The 16,183-nt window shown below is 34.1% G+C and overlaps 1 protein-coding gene across 10 annotated transcripts in view; it reads right to left on the bottom strand.

The window, feature by feature from the left end:
• PHC3 (polyhomeotic homolog 3) overlaps window positions 1-16,183 on the bottom strand; it is a 75,099-nt gene that overhangs the window by 27,342 nt on the left and 31,574 nt on the right. For 8 of the 10 annotated variants that reach the window (XM_045539638.1, XM_045539644.1, XM_045539643.1 and 5 more), the window contains 3 exons: window positions 10,186-10,432; window positions 2,410-3,281; window positions 2,069-2,116 (listed from right to left, as the gene is read on the bottom strand). In XM_045539638.1, coding sequence (XP_045395594.1) covers window positions 2,069-2,116; window positions 2,410-3,281; window positions 10,186-10,432 — 1,167 coding nt within the window. The remainder of the gene's footprint in view (window positions 1-2,068; window positions 2,117-2,409; window positions 3,282-10,185; window positions 10,433-16,183) is intronic. The other 2 variants (XM_045539641.1, XM_045539646.1) reach the window with 1 other exon arrangement.

Genomic DNA, 16,183 nt, shown 5'->3' on the forward strand with positions numbered 1-16,183 from the left:
TCATACTTAAGGCTAACTAGACATACGTCCAAATCTCTCATGTAAAGGCAAAAATAAGTTAATGAATAAAAGAAGAAGGCAAAAACAAATCTGTCCCACACATCTGGCATGATCCACATTTAAAAAAATCTAAATGCAACAACTAAAATGTTGGGGGAAAAAAAGCAAAGAAGTAGAGATTACGCTCACAAGATAATTAGGAAACTGTACATCACAATTACTGTTCAGCTCATAGCTATAACTATTCTAAAAATAGCAAAGACTGCCAAACTTACCTCAATAAAGTCCATTATTCCCATGTCTCCCTTTCCTAAATAAACTGAGGAACATTTGTTTATTAGTTCTAAATTATCTACCCTCAACATATCTCATTTATACCCAAATGTCAATTTAAAAAACTTTAATTCTTTGGAAAATATATCTTTTTAAAAAATACTGATTTTACTTTAATAATCACCTTTATCTTTCAAAATTTCACATCTCTCTACTTTTAAATATCTGAAACAACTAGGAAAATATAATTAGTGAAGAAATGTTTTTCTTCGTATTTGGTCAAAGATAATAAAAGAAAATATAGCAGTTTAGTAACTAGAAAAAAATAACACATTTGGTCAAAGATAATAAAATATAGCAGTTTAATAATTAGAGCTATATTACTCAAAGAAAGGTAGAAGGTTTTTTTTTAAAAAGGTAACATGGGAATATCTACAGCAAGCATAATGACCATATCAGTGACAGCAGAGAAAGTTATTAATTTCATTTTTTTAAAAAGATCCAAAATGATATAACATGAACTTTTTTAAAATTGAAAAAGGGATCAAGGCAAGAAGCAACAAAATAAGATATTAAATATTTTTAGCTTTAATTTAGTTTTTTTAAAGTGTTATGTTTTTGATCCTTCTATCCAAAATATGTTCCTCCAAAATTTCCCCTAACAAAAACAATTAGGAAAAATACAAAGATTACATAGAAGTTTTATTTTTTACTTGCCAAAAACCAAATCACTGAATTAGATACTGAGAAAAGAAATTTAAAGTAAATTTGATTTCTTTGAAGTTACTGTAGACTTCCTAAACTGTATTTTTGTTATAATAGCCATTGTAAACTCTTAAAAAATCTGCTAAGAAAGAAAATAAACATAACTGAATGACAAACTTAATTCTAGATGTCCACTGTTGTTTTGTTATGTTTTTAATAAAAATGAATAGGAAGTGGAATTCAATCTCTTTATGCCTATTACAATCAATCAGAATGACAAAAATAAAAAAAAAAACTTGCATCTTAAAAATGTTTCCCATTAAAGAACAGACTTTGAAACTCGTTTCATTTCTGAGCTAATGTTTATCAGCCTTTAAGTTATAAAATCTTTGCAATGAAGTTTGATATAAAACCTCCCCACAAGAAGATTCCTCTCCTCAGTTTAGTTATGAATTTGATCATTCTGACGAAACATTAGGAGACCTTATTTCAATTTTATTCTGTTACTTTATAACTTTAAATGATAAAGTCTTTTAGAAAACATTTAAAGAAAAATATTTTTCAAGATAATTTTCCTTTCTAGGCAACATGTAATCACTTTTAGAGGTTTATTCTTATAAATTTCACTACAATCTCAAATATTCAAAACATTTATTCCTCTCAATGGATTTTTTTCATCGTCAGTATTAAATTCATCCACTGAGACTTTTGAGCTTTTTAAATGAGAAATATTTTAAGTATTAATATATATGTTCTCTTGGTAGAAATAAAAAATCAGAAGTTTAATAATTCTGAGATGGTCTACAGTTAATTATTTTTGCAAAGTTAGACTCTTCCGCAAATAAAAATTTATAAAATTAAATTTTATTTATAAAACCTAACTTAATTTACAAAATTTAATTTGATTTACAAAATTTTAATTACAAAATACAATTTTACCAGAATCATACAAGCATACCCCTCCACCTTGAAACAAAAGCCCCTAAAGGCCCAGGACTTCAGAATGCATACAACCAAAAAGGTTAGGCTAGATAAACCATACGTTTAAGAACATACAAGCCAACAGAAGGGATCTATGAAGGATAATCACCTTAAGAGAAAAAACTTTGTGCAGATGACACTGGTTCAAATGCATTCCCTTGGGGAAAAAAAATCAACTCTGTAAAGATAGCAGATGGATTTGTTTAAATAGTAATAAAATTAACGAGGGACTTTAATAACCATCACAAATTATCAAGCATGCAACCATACTAAGCAAACAATGGCATTTTTTTTTTTTGCCCATACAGCATGTTTGTCAGAATACTGACATATGGAAATTTCAAGCTTTTAAAATTCATAGGCATTTAGATGTAGCAATATAACAGTGTGGCACCAAACAGTTTGTACTTTCAGTTCAGCAAGAAAGTCAAAGAGCTTCCAAGGGCTTACCACTGGTGGATCAACAGGTGCTGGTGGTTGTACTTGCAGGTTTACCGCAACAGTCTGTGGAGGAGGAAGAGTCTGAAATGGCAACTGGACCAAAGCTTCTGCAGCTGGAAGCTCCTCTTCTGACACCAAAGCATTCTGCACCAAAACCTGGCCCGGGGATAGAATTTCAGGCTGCACTTGTAAAGACTGCATAGACTGCAAGGGCAGTGGTGGAATCTGAGCTGGAGGAGATGCCGAAATCTGTGGAGGGGTTGCAATTGGGATTGGAGAGGACTGCAGGGTTGAATATTGCTGGTGTGACGTTGGAGACACAATTTGCTGACTTGGGGACACCAAGGCTGACTGCTGAACTGGGCCAATGTGTACAACAGGGGAAGCTGGAAGTGGAAGATGGGATGGAAGATTCAGCTGTGCTGTAGGTTGCACCTGATTAGCAGTGGATGGCTGCAAATTTGGCCCTGGCTGGAGAGCTGATGACACAAGAGGGTGTGGCTGAATAAGTGCTTGTGGATGAATAATTATAGTAGGAGACTGACTGGGTGAATGAGGTGGTGGTGGAGACACCACCACAGACTGCTGTGCAGACTGTGACTGATTAGGGGACACTGTTAAAGGAGGGGGATGACTCTGAATTGGTGAACAATGCTGCGACTGGGCATTACTGGGAGCTGGAGGAAGGCCGTGGTTTTGGAGTGGTATACAGTGCTGGGATGGGGGTGGATCTTGAGTTGGATTCTGAAGTGTGATTGGCTGAATCTGCTGTTGCTGCTGTTGTAATATCAGTTGATGATGGGAAACTTTGGGAGGTGGTGAATGAAGAGGAATCTGCTGATGTTTTATTAGAGAATGAGGCTGAATTGGAGAATATGAAGCTGTGAGAGAAAAAAATGACAATTAGTATCAATTTCAAAAATCTCATAGAAATTTTTAAATAAATCTAAAGGAGTAAAGTTTTCACATTAGAAGGTCATAACCATCAGAATTCTATTACAGGTGTTCCACACAGCATAATTTAAAAATTCAGGCCGGGCGCGGTGGCTCACGCCTGTAATCCTAGCCCTCTGGAAGGCCGAGGCGGGTGGATTGCTCGAGGTCAGGAGTTCGAGACCAGCCTGAGTGAAACCCCGTCTCTACTAAAAATAGAAAGAAATTATCTGGCCAACTAAAAATATATATATAGAAAAAAATTAGCTGGGCATGGTGGCGCATGCCTGTAGTCCCAGCTACTCAGGAGGCTGAGGCAGTAGGATCACTTAAGCCCAGGAGTTTGAGGTTGCTGTGAGCTAGGCTGACGCCACGGCACTCACTCTAGCCCGGGCAACAGAGTGAGACTCTGTCTCAAAAAAAAAATTTAATGACAAACATATTTTCCCTGGAAAACTGTAAAAATTTCATAAAATAAGCTGTACTGTGATAAGTTCCAAAAATGCCTAAAACAATCAATTCATAACTCTGAATCTACATGATTTATTCTTACTACATTTTATAGATTACCAGAAAAGCTACATCAACTTTTAGCAAAATTTATACACTTGAATTTATTCTTTGGGGGAGAAGAGAAGTATCATCATTGAACAAGTTTGATATATACAAAGATAACTTAGAAATCATAAAAATTCTATATTAAAATTCATAAAATAAGTCTCATTCTTTCTAATCTATGTCTAAACATGCTTCCAAACTAATAGTCAAGGTAATTACTTATAAAGCTTCCCAAATGAGTTTCCAAATTTTAGCTGAGATGAAGAGTCTGTGTTATTTAATCCAAAAGAGAAAATGTTTTATATAAAATTTAATTCAGTTGCAAAACACATGTGTGACTCCTGTAGCACAGCTAAATAATCACTGTAACTAAGAATTAAAACTTAGGGGCCATCCCAAATCTAGGAAAGCACTAGCTTTGCTTGAGAGAATGAGGCAATCAGAAGCCCATGCTATCTAAATAAAGGATCTTGTTTACCCCTCTCCCCAACCAAAAAAAAAAAAAAAAACCCTACAATAATTTATAAGTGACAGTGTCAGAGGAGACACAACAGGGATTAATATATGAAAGAATTAGCATAATTGAGTTATAAGTAGCTCCATCATTATGCCTCTTCTGCATACCGGTGGCATGTGTTTACATAGAGGGAGATGCTGGTGAAACCTGCCTATAAACAAGGATGGGAACTAAGGAGATAAGAAGATAAACTGAAATGACTGCTTAATATTTCTATCATGCAAAAATTATACACATTTAAAATAGCTCTAAAGACAGGGCAAAATTTTTTCTGAATCTCACTACCTAACAATCTTACATCTATTTTTATGTTCAGCCACATTTGTGACAACAGACTTATAAAAACTTCTAACATTTTTTTAACATTTTTACATTTGTTTATTAATATTTTGGGGATCCTTTAAAGAAATTAACATCTGATTAATATCCCAACAAAGAGGGTTCTAGAAGGTTCAATAGATAGATCCACTAATTGTTAAAAAAATGTGGAAATTAGGTCTAAAATTTCATCTAACAAAATAATTTTCACATAATAACTAGACTGGCAATTCAAACGAAGACTGAAAATTTTATGTCCACCCTTTATAACTGTATTGGTATAGATTATGTTTTGGAGTATTCAAAAAAGTGAATTAACAAAATCTAGGATTTCTATAGAGTGCCTTTCCTCCAAGGGGCTCAACATGTTTTCGCGTCTCTCTCATTTTTATTCACAAAATACCTGTGGAGTAGGTGAGTATTTTTTATTTCCCTCTTACAGATAAGAGAATAAAACTTTTGCAAGCATAACAGCAAAGGCCCACTTTAATTCAATTTTTAAGTAAAGTTATAATTTAAATTTATCATAGTCTTGAAATATAATAGATACCATATAATAGAATGACAATTCTTTCTGTGCACTAGCAAGTAAGCAGCCCTTTTATATTCTAGAGTTCATAATTCAATAGATTAAGAATCTATTCTTTCACCTAAATTAAATTTTTCTTGTATCAGAAATCAAATCAAAGTGAGTTACTTACTTTATAGTAGTCTGTAAGTTCAACCGACAAACACATATAATTATGAGGATATTTGAAACAATACCTCTGCACAAGAAAAGCCCTGGTGCTCTAGAGAATCATATCATGTTAGTTAATTTCTCTGATTTTTCATTATTATTATTTTAGAGATGGGGTCTTTCTCTGTTGCCCAGGCTGGAATGCAGTGGCATGATCATAGCTCACTGTAGCCTTGAACTCCTGGGCTCAAGTGATCCTCCTGCTTCAGCCTCCTGAGTAGCTGGGAGTACAGGGGTGTGCCACTGGGTGCAATTTCTCCGATTTTAATAAACATTTTATTATTGTCAGAGTGGCTTTATATTTGGAGAATTAAGGGTTAGCATCATCTGACATATGTATAACTCTTTATTATTTACAGTAACATATTTCATTCAATAGTTACAACCATCACATTAGGTAGACAGGGTACTATACCAATCCAACATATTATAGATGAAGAAACTGAGTAGTTATGTGACTCGCCTGAAATCATTTGGCTATCAAGGACAATATTGGGTCTAAAAGAAGCCATAATCCTGAGTCTAGGGCCCTCTTATAGACTGAATGTTTGTGCCTCCTTCCAAAATTCATATATTGAAGCTCTAACCCACAATGTGACTGTGTTTGGAGATGGGAGCTCTAAAGAAGTAATTAAGGTTAAATGAAGTTATAAGGTTGGGGCCCTGACATGATAAGGTTTGTGTCCCTTTAAGAAGGGACATCGGAAAGCTTTTCCCCCTTCCCCACACACCCCGTACACACTCAGAGTAAAGTCCACATAAGGATATCCGCAAGCCAAAAAGAGAGCCCTCACCAGAAACTGAACACTGCCAGACCTTGATCTTGGCCTTTCCAGTCTCCAGAACTGTGAGAAAATAAATTTCTGTTCCTTAAGCCACCCAAGTCTATGGTATTTTATTATGGCACCCAGAGCAGACTAATTAATACAGGACCTTTTAACTACATACTGAATTAACGTCTGCAAGAAACAGTATATATTTTTTCCACTTAGAACGGTTTCATAAAATCTCTAAAAACTGCTATTTAAAAACTTCAGCTCTAATGCAGTTCAGAATTATTTCCAGACATTTGATTAAAGTTTGCCTTTATTTGGCCAGGCGCGGTGGCTCATGCCTATAATCCTAGCACTCTGGGAGGCCGAGGCGGGTGGATCACTTGAGGTCAGGAGTTCGAGACCAGCCTGAGCAAGAGTGAGACCCCCGTCTCTACTAAAAATAGAAAGAAATTATCTGGCCAACTAAAATATATACAGAAAAAATTAGCTGGGCATGGTGGCGCATGCCTGTAGTCCCAGCTACTCGGGAGGCTGAGGCAGTAGGATTGCTTAAGCCCAGGAGTTTGAGGTTGCTGTGAGCTAGGCTGACTCCAGGACACTCACTCTAGCCAGGGCAACAAAGTGACACTCTGTCTCCAAAAAAAAAAAAAAAAAGTTTGCCTTTATTTTATGTATTCAAAATAGAATTACCAAGTATCAAATGGAAACTCCACCTTCAAGGAGAAATGATAAAGAAAATTAAATTTCTTTATCACCCTAAAAATGCATGTAAGGAAACAACAACAATCATGTCCATTATAATAATTATTAGACTATACTACATTAGAATACAAGTCGATTTTTTTTACATTTAAAATGACCTGAAGGGGACCAGGAGTGGTGGCTCATGCCTGTAATCCTAGCACTTTGGGAGACCAAGGCAAGAATATCACCTGAGGCCAGGAGTTTGAGATCAGCCTGAGCAATACAGTGAGACCCCATCTCTACAAAAAATAGAAAAATAATCTGGGTGTAGTAGTGCACCCCTGTAGTCCCAGCTACTCAGGAGGCTGGGGCAGGAAGATCGCCTGAGCTCAGGAGTTTGAGGTTGCAGTGAGTTATGATGATGCCACTGTACTCTAAATAAATAAATAAATAAATAAATAAATGACCTGAAGGAACATTTTTCTAATTGAGGAAAAGGACAAATTACCAATTTTAGAATCTCCCAAAATATCTTAGATTCAGATTAACTTCCTACCAATAAAATCAGAAAAACTAAAAGGATGAAAAATATGGCTGTGGCCTTGCTGGAAGATATGAATTGCTCTGAATAACTGCAGTGTAAAGCTTAACAAACATGTAACTTTGATCACTACAAAGGTTTATGTGGTTTAGGATGTTCTGTGTGGTTTTGTTTCTAATCAACAACACTGGAAAACTGGGGTTTGAGTTATACATGTAAGATCTGAATTTGGAATTAAAATTGACCTGAGATCTTTGGTGGTTTTGGCTCACCAGTCTCCTCCTTACATACATAAAGTATTGGCCATCAGAGAAAGGCCAACTATGAGGATATTATCACACTATCAATGCAAGAGGGAAGAATAAATTGCAAATTAAAACCAGGTATTGGCAGTTAAGGAAGACTGAAAATCCAAAAGTAGATCTCCTTGTTTGAACTAACCCTGAAAGAGTTCCCAGCTTTCTCTGAAAGTAACATTCTCTTTGGAAAGAAATTAACCTACCCTTCATTATAAGCTGTCAAAACTACTCACTAAAAATTGTTCCCTGAGCAGTCACTCCAAGCACAGTGGGTCACTGCTACTCCACACTGACTCTCTGTCAACACTGACCAGATGATGGTTTGAGCCTCACAGTACAGTGCAAAAACCCAGCTTTCAAGCCATACAGAGAGCAGAGCCTGGCACACAGATGTTCATAAAAGAATTCATGTCTAACTATATTATGAAAAGATTAATTAATTTATATATTACATCAAAGCCTTTACTTATCTAAGATTCAGATGTAACAATTCTAAGCAGAGTGATACCTAATTAATGCTAATTAGAAAGGCTGTTATAATTTCCAAAATCCAAATAAAAAAATGAACTATTAATCCAACAAATATGTACTGCCCACCTAATGTAGGTAAGTACATATAAGGCACAACTTAGTACTGTCACAATACAAGGATGAAAAGGTGAATCTGAAAAAGGACTAAAGAGTTAAATAAATGTAAAGTATTAAAATAGTGCCTGACACATACAGAAGCACTCAATATTATTATCCTATCCTCAAGGAACTTACTTTTTAGTAAAGAAGCTAAGATCTATAAGTATATAAATAACTATAAAAGCAAAGGAACCATAACGGAGCACAAAATGCTACAAAAGTTCAGAATGAGGAAAAATTTCTAACTAGGGGAATCAGACAATGCCAAGATTTTGAAATTTGGTGATGTAAAGAATGTTGGCAATATTAACAGAGGAAATATGAAAAGTGAAATAGGTTTAAGCAGAATAAAGCAGACTTCAGTACTGTAAAACAAATCTTTAAAAAGTAAAGCAGGCCAGGCACAGTGGCTCACGCCTATAATCCTAGCACTTTGGGAGGCTGAGTCGGGAGGATTGCTTGAGGCCAGGAGTTTGAGACCCCGTCTTTACACGCCTGTAGTCCCAGCTACTTGGAAGACTCAGGCAGGAAGATCGCTTGAGCCCAGGAATTTGAGGTTACAGTGAGCTATGATGACGCCACTGCCCTCTAGTTCAGGCAACAGAGCGAGGCCCAGTCTCAAAAAAAAAAGTAAAGCAGAGAATGAAACAACAGAAAGAAGATGCTTACCTGATGAGGTTTTTGGAATGAAGAAAGATTATTTTTTTTAATGAAACACATGTGAGGTGTCTAGCCCAGTACATCACACACAAACACATGCTCAAATAAATAATAGTTACAGTGACATAAAAAATGCGGATATATTAAGAATAGGGAAGGCTGGTCCGAGTGCAGTGATGTTTACAACTAATTGATCACCACCAGTTACAGATTCCTTCGTTCCTCCTCCACTCCCACTGCTTCACCTGACTAGCCTTAAAAAAAAATAAATAAAAATTAAAAAAAAGAATAGGGGAGACCTAAGTATGCTTGAGAAGCAAAGGAAAGGATCTAGCATGAGAAGACAAAAGATGCTACAGTAACTATGTACTAAAGAAGGTCAGAAGCAGGAAGAAAAGATGGGATCAATGACATAGGCAAATGGTGCTGACTTTAAGAAGAAAGCAGGTAACTCTTTTTCTTATTAGAAGTGAAGAAAGCTCAATCCCGAGATTTTGAGATTAACAGAAGAGACAGTAAGAAAACTCACTCTGGATGGCCCCAACATTTTCAGTATGAGAATCATGAGGCAAGGTTATCCGTAGAAAGTAAAGGAAGCACAAGTGGAATTCAAAGCTGAATGAGAATGAAAATGACTTAGGTGATTCCCTGATATGATCCTCTCAGAGATGAAAAAAAGTAACGTGCTAAGGAAAATAACTGCATAATCCTTATTTTTCAAAGTGGCAAATTCCTCCCACTGGTGACAACTTTACAGAAAATAATATACTAGCTTTTTTACAAGCTTTTAAAGTTGTTCCACTAAAGCATATTAAATAAACTACAGGCAAATCTTTTTTTACAACTAAAAGATTTTATCAATAGACCAGCACATAATAACGATGTTAATCAAATGTCAATTGATTTAAAAAATCTATTTTATTATTATAATTTCTTTTAGCTGTTGGGCTTTTTAAATTTCTCTTTTTTTAAGCTACATATTAAGATGTTCTTTTTTTTAATTTGTGAAATTCACATTTTAAAATGCTTTAAAAGTGTCCTTCTTTTTCAAGTAATGGACATGCTTTGTTTTTCTCTGTCTGCTAAGAAAATGAATAACGCAACTATTTTCAACAAAAGTTTTATCCCACCTGGTGCTATTAACTGGTGAATACTTGATGTCCGGGTGACAGCTGTGCTTCGTGATTCCAGACTTGGACTTTCTCCTTTCTTATTACTTTCTGGAGAAGGATCTCGTTGGCTGATTTTAGAACTGGTCACTGTTGTTTTGTTATGACAAATTGTCAACGACTGAGTTTGACTAGTGCTTTTTGGTGGACCATTCTGTGAGCTAGATAATACACCCAACTTCTGGCTGCGTAATGTTAAATTCTGAACCTAAGAACCACATAACAGAAAATAAGGATGAAAAGAGATGGTTTTAATTGGTGTGGTAATTATTACCATTATGTCAATAGTGACAACACATTTAAATTATGTTTTTCATACAAAAAGCTCCACGCAGTTGAAACAACTGATCAATCCTGAAGGAAAGGAGAGTTATTAATCTAAGTAATCATATGTTAAATATTAAGTGGCAATTTTTTAAAAAGACACTAAGGGAAAGAAAACAAGGAAGGAAAGAGGAGAGGAAGAGAGAGGAACATGAAGATCTAAATGAAAACTATATAAATAAAAGAGCAAATGAACTATGAATATGAAAAAATTATTCTGCAACATACTGTATTTAAAAGGTAATAGCTTTAACTATAGAGATTATAAGGGTACACTAATCTTATAAGAAAATTAATTCACCAAATCATCTACCCTATTGTGATAATTATAAAAAGCATGTTCAAATAGGTCCTTTTTAAATTTAAATTTTGTTGCTGTTATTGGACACTCATTATCTTAGAAAACTAGATCTCATGAACTGAAAAGATTGTGCATAGCCCTAAAATGGGTTTGTGTGGTGGCTCCTCTCTATACCCAGGGCTATTCTAAACATACTGCCAGTTTAGACGGTGGCAAGGATTATCCCAATTACTCTCACCTGAAATTTGTAACATTTCCAAACAGAAAGGCAGAAAATGCTTCTCCAAAAAGCCTAACTTCTTGCCTATTTAGAATGCACCAAATACATTAATGCTAGCACTGGCCTTGGGAGGGAAATTGAAGTAAAAGAGATTCCAAAGTGACAAAGTAAATGATATATTGCTGCTTTATAAATGTTCTTCAGTTTCACGTGTGTTCTGTCTCTACAATGGTAACTCATGCTCAAAGGCTATACTCTCTCTGTCCAAATGCCAAGTATAATTTTCAGCCAATAGCAAGTACTAAACAAATGTTTACTTCAGGCCAAAGTTTTAATCAGTTCTATTCTAAGCTACTGAAATAATTTTCTAAGTGAGACCATATGAAGGCGTCTTCCGTGATTTTTCTCAAATATTTCATATCAATGTAAATATAAATGGGCTAATAATCATTGTATTATTAACAGATAATGCAAAAACAAAATACACTAAAATTGAGATTTTTCAGATTGCCAAGGCTCTCCACAATCTAGGCCCAAACCACTTTGAACTCCACTTTCTACTCCTCCAGCCTATAGTTCTCACATTCTAGCCAAACTATTCTGCTCACCACTCTCCAAACATATCTTGCACTTCCTTCATTTTGAGCCCTTGCTCAAGTGCCTCTTGCCTAAATGCCACTCTTCCTCAAAGCTGTTTCCTGAAGCCTAACCCATTCTTCCAAGCTCAGTAAAATCCCATTCACGCTTCCCAAGAAACATTCCCAAAGGCCATGGTTAGAAAATAATTTCTTCTTCCCCTTTAGAACAATTTTCCCATAGATTTTGGGTCATACTGCCTATAGCACTGACAAATGCCTAGCTGGTATTAGAACTACTAATATATTAATGTGTGTCTGTGAAATACTGAGACTGGCTGATAGGCTCTCATCTCTAACATTCATTTTCGTACTCCCTACAGTTAAGTGCTGCAAACATAATAGAAACTCCACAAGTCTGAGGTATTCTCCTATATCTAATTTGAAATATATATTACATGGCTATTTTTTGGAACGTACTTATATTTATGGTTTTCTTAAGCTAACATTAAAATCTGTACATATTTATCCAAAAAAATCTCAACAAATATCTGGTGGAGGCACATTAAAATCTCCCAGGAAGCAAAAGCAAGATAATATAAAATTTAACATTTGCCACAATGATCTATAAAGTAGAATACATAATAATGATAATCAAAGGTGAATAATAAAATGAAAAACTTGAAAGTATTATGAAATGAAAAATATATTCACAGTAAATAAGGATTTGACACAATGAACCCTAAAACCTGCAGCACATCCATTTCTATAGAATAATATACTTTTTTCTTCTAATTTTCCTTTTGTTTTCTGGAATTCTGAAAGAAAATGTATGTATATTTTCATGTGCTATATATATTATTTATATGAATATATAAATTTTAGAATATGGCTATAATATCTATGGTCATCTTGACTTAAATTTTGACATGGTTTAAATAAATTACAAACATGTAAACTATACTCCCAAAGCGTATTACAGAGTTAATTTGGCTGTTAATGGAAAGATCACATATTCAGATTTCTTCGACAGAGTTTTACTTGTAAGAGAAAACTCAACCTTTCTAAGATGTGTGTATATATATATACCTAAGATAAAAAATATAAGGGCATTCTGAAGTCCAACTTTCATTTCATCTGAACCTATGATTGGATCATGAGAACTTTATGACTTTTGAAAAAGTATACATTTTGTAGGAGTTATTTTTGCTAATTTCACATCTTACTTTTCTATGGTGAGTTCCTCCCTTGCCAAAATAAAACTTCAAATTTGATATTTCTCAATTACTAACAAATTAATTTTCTTAAACCACAAATATGGTTTTAATAATCAACAAAGTAGAGCAGAAATTTTTCTAAATTAAAGTTACCATTAAAGTGTACAAAGTATTAGCATCACCTACTACTGCCAGCCTTACTCACTGCCATTTCAAAAGCACAGCAAAGAGGAACAACATTCATAGAGAAATTTCTAAAGCTCAATCCATTTCTTTGGTTCCTCAAAAGTCCACCCTTGAATTAAGTCAGATCATCACAGAGCCACATACCTTGAACACATCAAACTGGACCCCAAATCCCACTTTTACAAATTACTTTGACTCCATTCACATTAAAGATGTTGTTAAAGATGATATAAGATGTTTTCTTCATGAGAACCCACAAGACAAACTGTGTTCTAGTGAACATGTTAAAAATAGTTGTATTTTCCTAACCAACTCGTTTGTTTTACCTTGGAAACTGTAAATCCTTTAAGTGGTTTAAATAAATTCCAAACATGTAAACTATACTGCCAAAATTACATATTACAAAGTTAATTTAGCCATTAACGGAAAGATCACATATTCAGATTTCCTCAATAGGGCTTCACTTTTGAGAGAAAACTCATCCTAATAATAGCTTTACTACTAGCTACTTGAAAGCTAAGAACCAACTTTGTGACTCATCTTCAGATATTCAGACAATGTATAACTAAAGCAGTATTAATAATCAGTAGCGTGTGATAACTTATTATGTGGCAAGCACTATATTAAGTACTTTATGATTATTGTCTCATTTATACCTTGTAACAACTCTGAGCTGTTACTTCCAGTTTACAGAGAACAAACTGAGGCTTAGCAAGGATAATAATAACAGCTAACATTTAGTGCGTACTAACTATCTACGAGACACTGTTCTGTTTTACATTTATTAACATATTTAATTCTCACAGCTCTATGAAGTATAATTATTTTACAAATGTTCTATTGTATATTGTTGAAACTGAGTTGAGAGGTTAAGGATGTATAATAAGAAAGTGGTAGATAGAGCAAGTATTTGAACCCAGGTAGTCTGGCTCGTAAGTCCATACTTATAAACACAATACTATGACCTTGTCCAAAAATCAATCAGTTGGCAAGTGTTGTTGCTGAAGTCAGAATTTGAACCCAGGTCTTCCTATCCCTGCCTTTGTGAAAAAAACAAACAAACAAAAAAACAAAAACTACTTACTGAGTGCTTAAAATGTTCTAAACACTAAACATACATACTACTCATTCAACTTACCCTACAATTATTAATGAATATTAGAGATGTTCAGTAACTTGTCTAAAGTCACACAATAATTGACTGACGTGGGAGTTGAACTTAAGTCCATATCCGACTTCATGCATGTAAGTTGAATAGCAATCTCGCTCCCATGTACATGTCACTTTCCTAGTTTTATTTGTGCTTTTTTCTTATATGCTTTCAATTCATTTTACCATTTTTTATTGTATGCATCTTGTAAACTAATTAAAATCTTAGTTGGAACAAAGTATAAATGAAAAAATAAAATTTAAACTATTCTGGAAATTGATGATAGTCTAATAGTCTGTTAGGTTTTATAAAACCAAAACTAAAGAGAAAAGGAAGATCATTACTTCAACAAATTCATTCCACAAAGATACATTATAAAAGTTTAGAGCTGAAAAAACCTTAACATTAACAAAGACAAAGGTCTCATTTTGTAAATATGGAAAGAAAAGTCCAATGAAGTTAAGGAATTATGGAGGGTCACAGAGCAAGTCAGAAGAAACCTGAGTTTAACTGACTACCATCTTTATATACTAATACATAAAAATTCACCTTTATTATTAAATGAAGTAACATATACAGAGGTTCTATGAAAAATACCAAGGAATATTACTATCTCATTTTTTATTTTTTACCAGAAGATTAAGATTATTAAATTAAAAATAGGAAGCCAAGGATGGACCCTAAGATATACCAATTTCTGCCATTTGCAATCTAAAACATTTACTATGAAAAAAACCAAAATGTAGTATCATGCAAAATAACATGCTACTCAATTGTTTTAATTTAAAATTTACTCAAATTCACTGTTATCAGATTTATTGAGGTGTAACTTATATAAAATAAAATGAATGAACCAGTTCAATGAGTTTTCACATACGTATATACCATATAACCACCACCCCAATGAAGATATAGAACATTCCCATCACTTTAAAAGTTTATTCATGCCCCTTCCCAGTCAATCTCCCCCCACTTTCTGCCCCAGGTACCACTGATTTTTTTCACTACAGATACTTTGCCTATTCTAGAATTTCATATAAATAGAATCACAGAGCATGTATTCCTTATGTCTAGCTTCTTTTGCTAAATATGTTTCTGAGATTCATCAGTAGTTTGTTCTTATTTTTGAATAGTATTCTACTATATGAATACATCAAAATTTGTTTACCCATTCAGCAGTTAAAGAACATTTGGTTGTTTCCAATTTGGGGCTATTCTGAATAAAGCAGCTATGAATATTCATTTGCATGTCTTTATGTGGATGTATGTTTTCACATCTGTCAGGGTAAATGCATAGGAGAAGTGCTGGGTCACAAGTTAAGCATATATTTGTTTAACTTTATAAGGAACTGCCAAACTTTTCCAAAGTGGTTGTGCCATTTTACACTTTCATCAGCACTGTATGAAAGTCTGGTTGCTCCACATTTTTGCCAATATATGGTATTATCAGTCTTCCTCCTTTCAGCCATTCAGGTGAGTGTATAGTGATGCTCATTGTGGTTTTGACTTGTATTTTTGTAATAAATAATGATGTTGAATGTTTTTTCATGTGCTTATTGGCTTTCAGTATATTCTTTTGTGAAGTGTCTGTTCAGATCATTTGCCCATTTTTAATTGAATTGGTTATGATCTTACTGAGTTGTAAGTATAATTTGTATATTCTGGGTACAAGTCCTTTGTCAGGTATGTGTATTATGAACATTTTCCCTCTGTAGCTTGCCTATTCATTTTTGTAATCATGTATTTTAAAGAACATTTTTAAATTTTGATAAAGTTCCAATTATCATCATTTTCTTTTATAATTAGTGCATTTTGTGCCCTAAGAAAGCCTTGCCTACCCTAGAGTTGCAAAAATATTATCCTATGTTTTCTTCTAGAAATTTTATAGTTTTATCCTACTTCTAGTTTAATTTTGTGAATGACGTGAGAAGAAAGTTAAGGTTCGTTTTTTCCATAGTGCCAAATAAAGTAATATCCTACTCAATT

This window comes from Lemur catta, chromosome 1, assembly GCF_020740605.2.
Source record: "Lemur catta isolate mLemCat1 chromosome 1, mLemCat1.pri, whole genome shotgun sequence".
NCBI classification, from domain to species: domain Eukaryota; kingdom Metazoa; phylum Chordata; class Mammalia; order Primates; family Lemuridae; genus Lemur; species Lemur catta.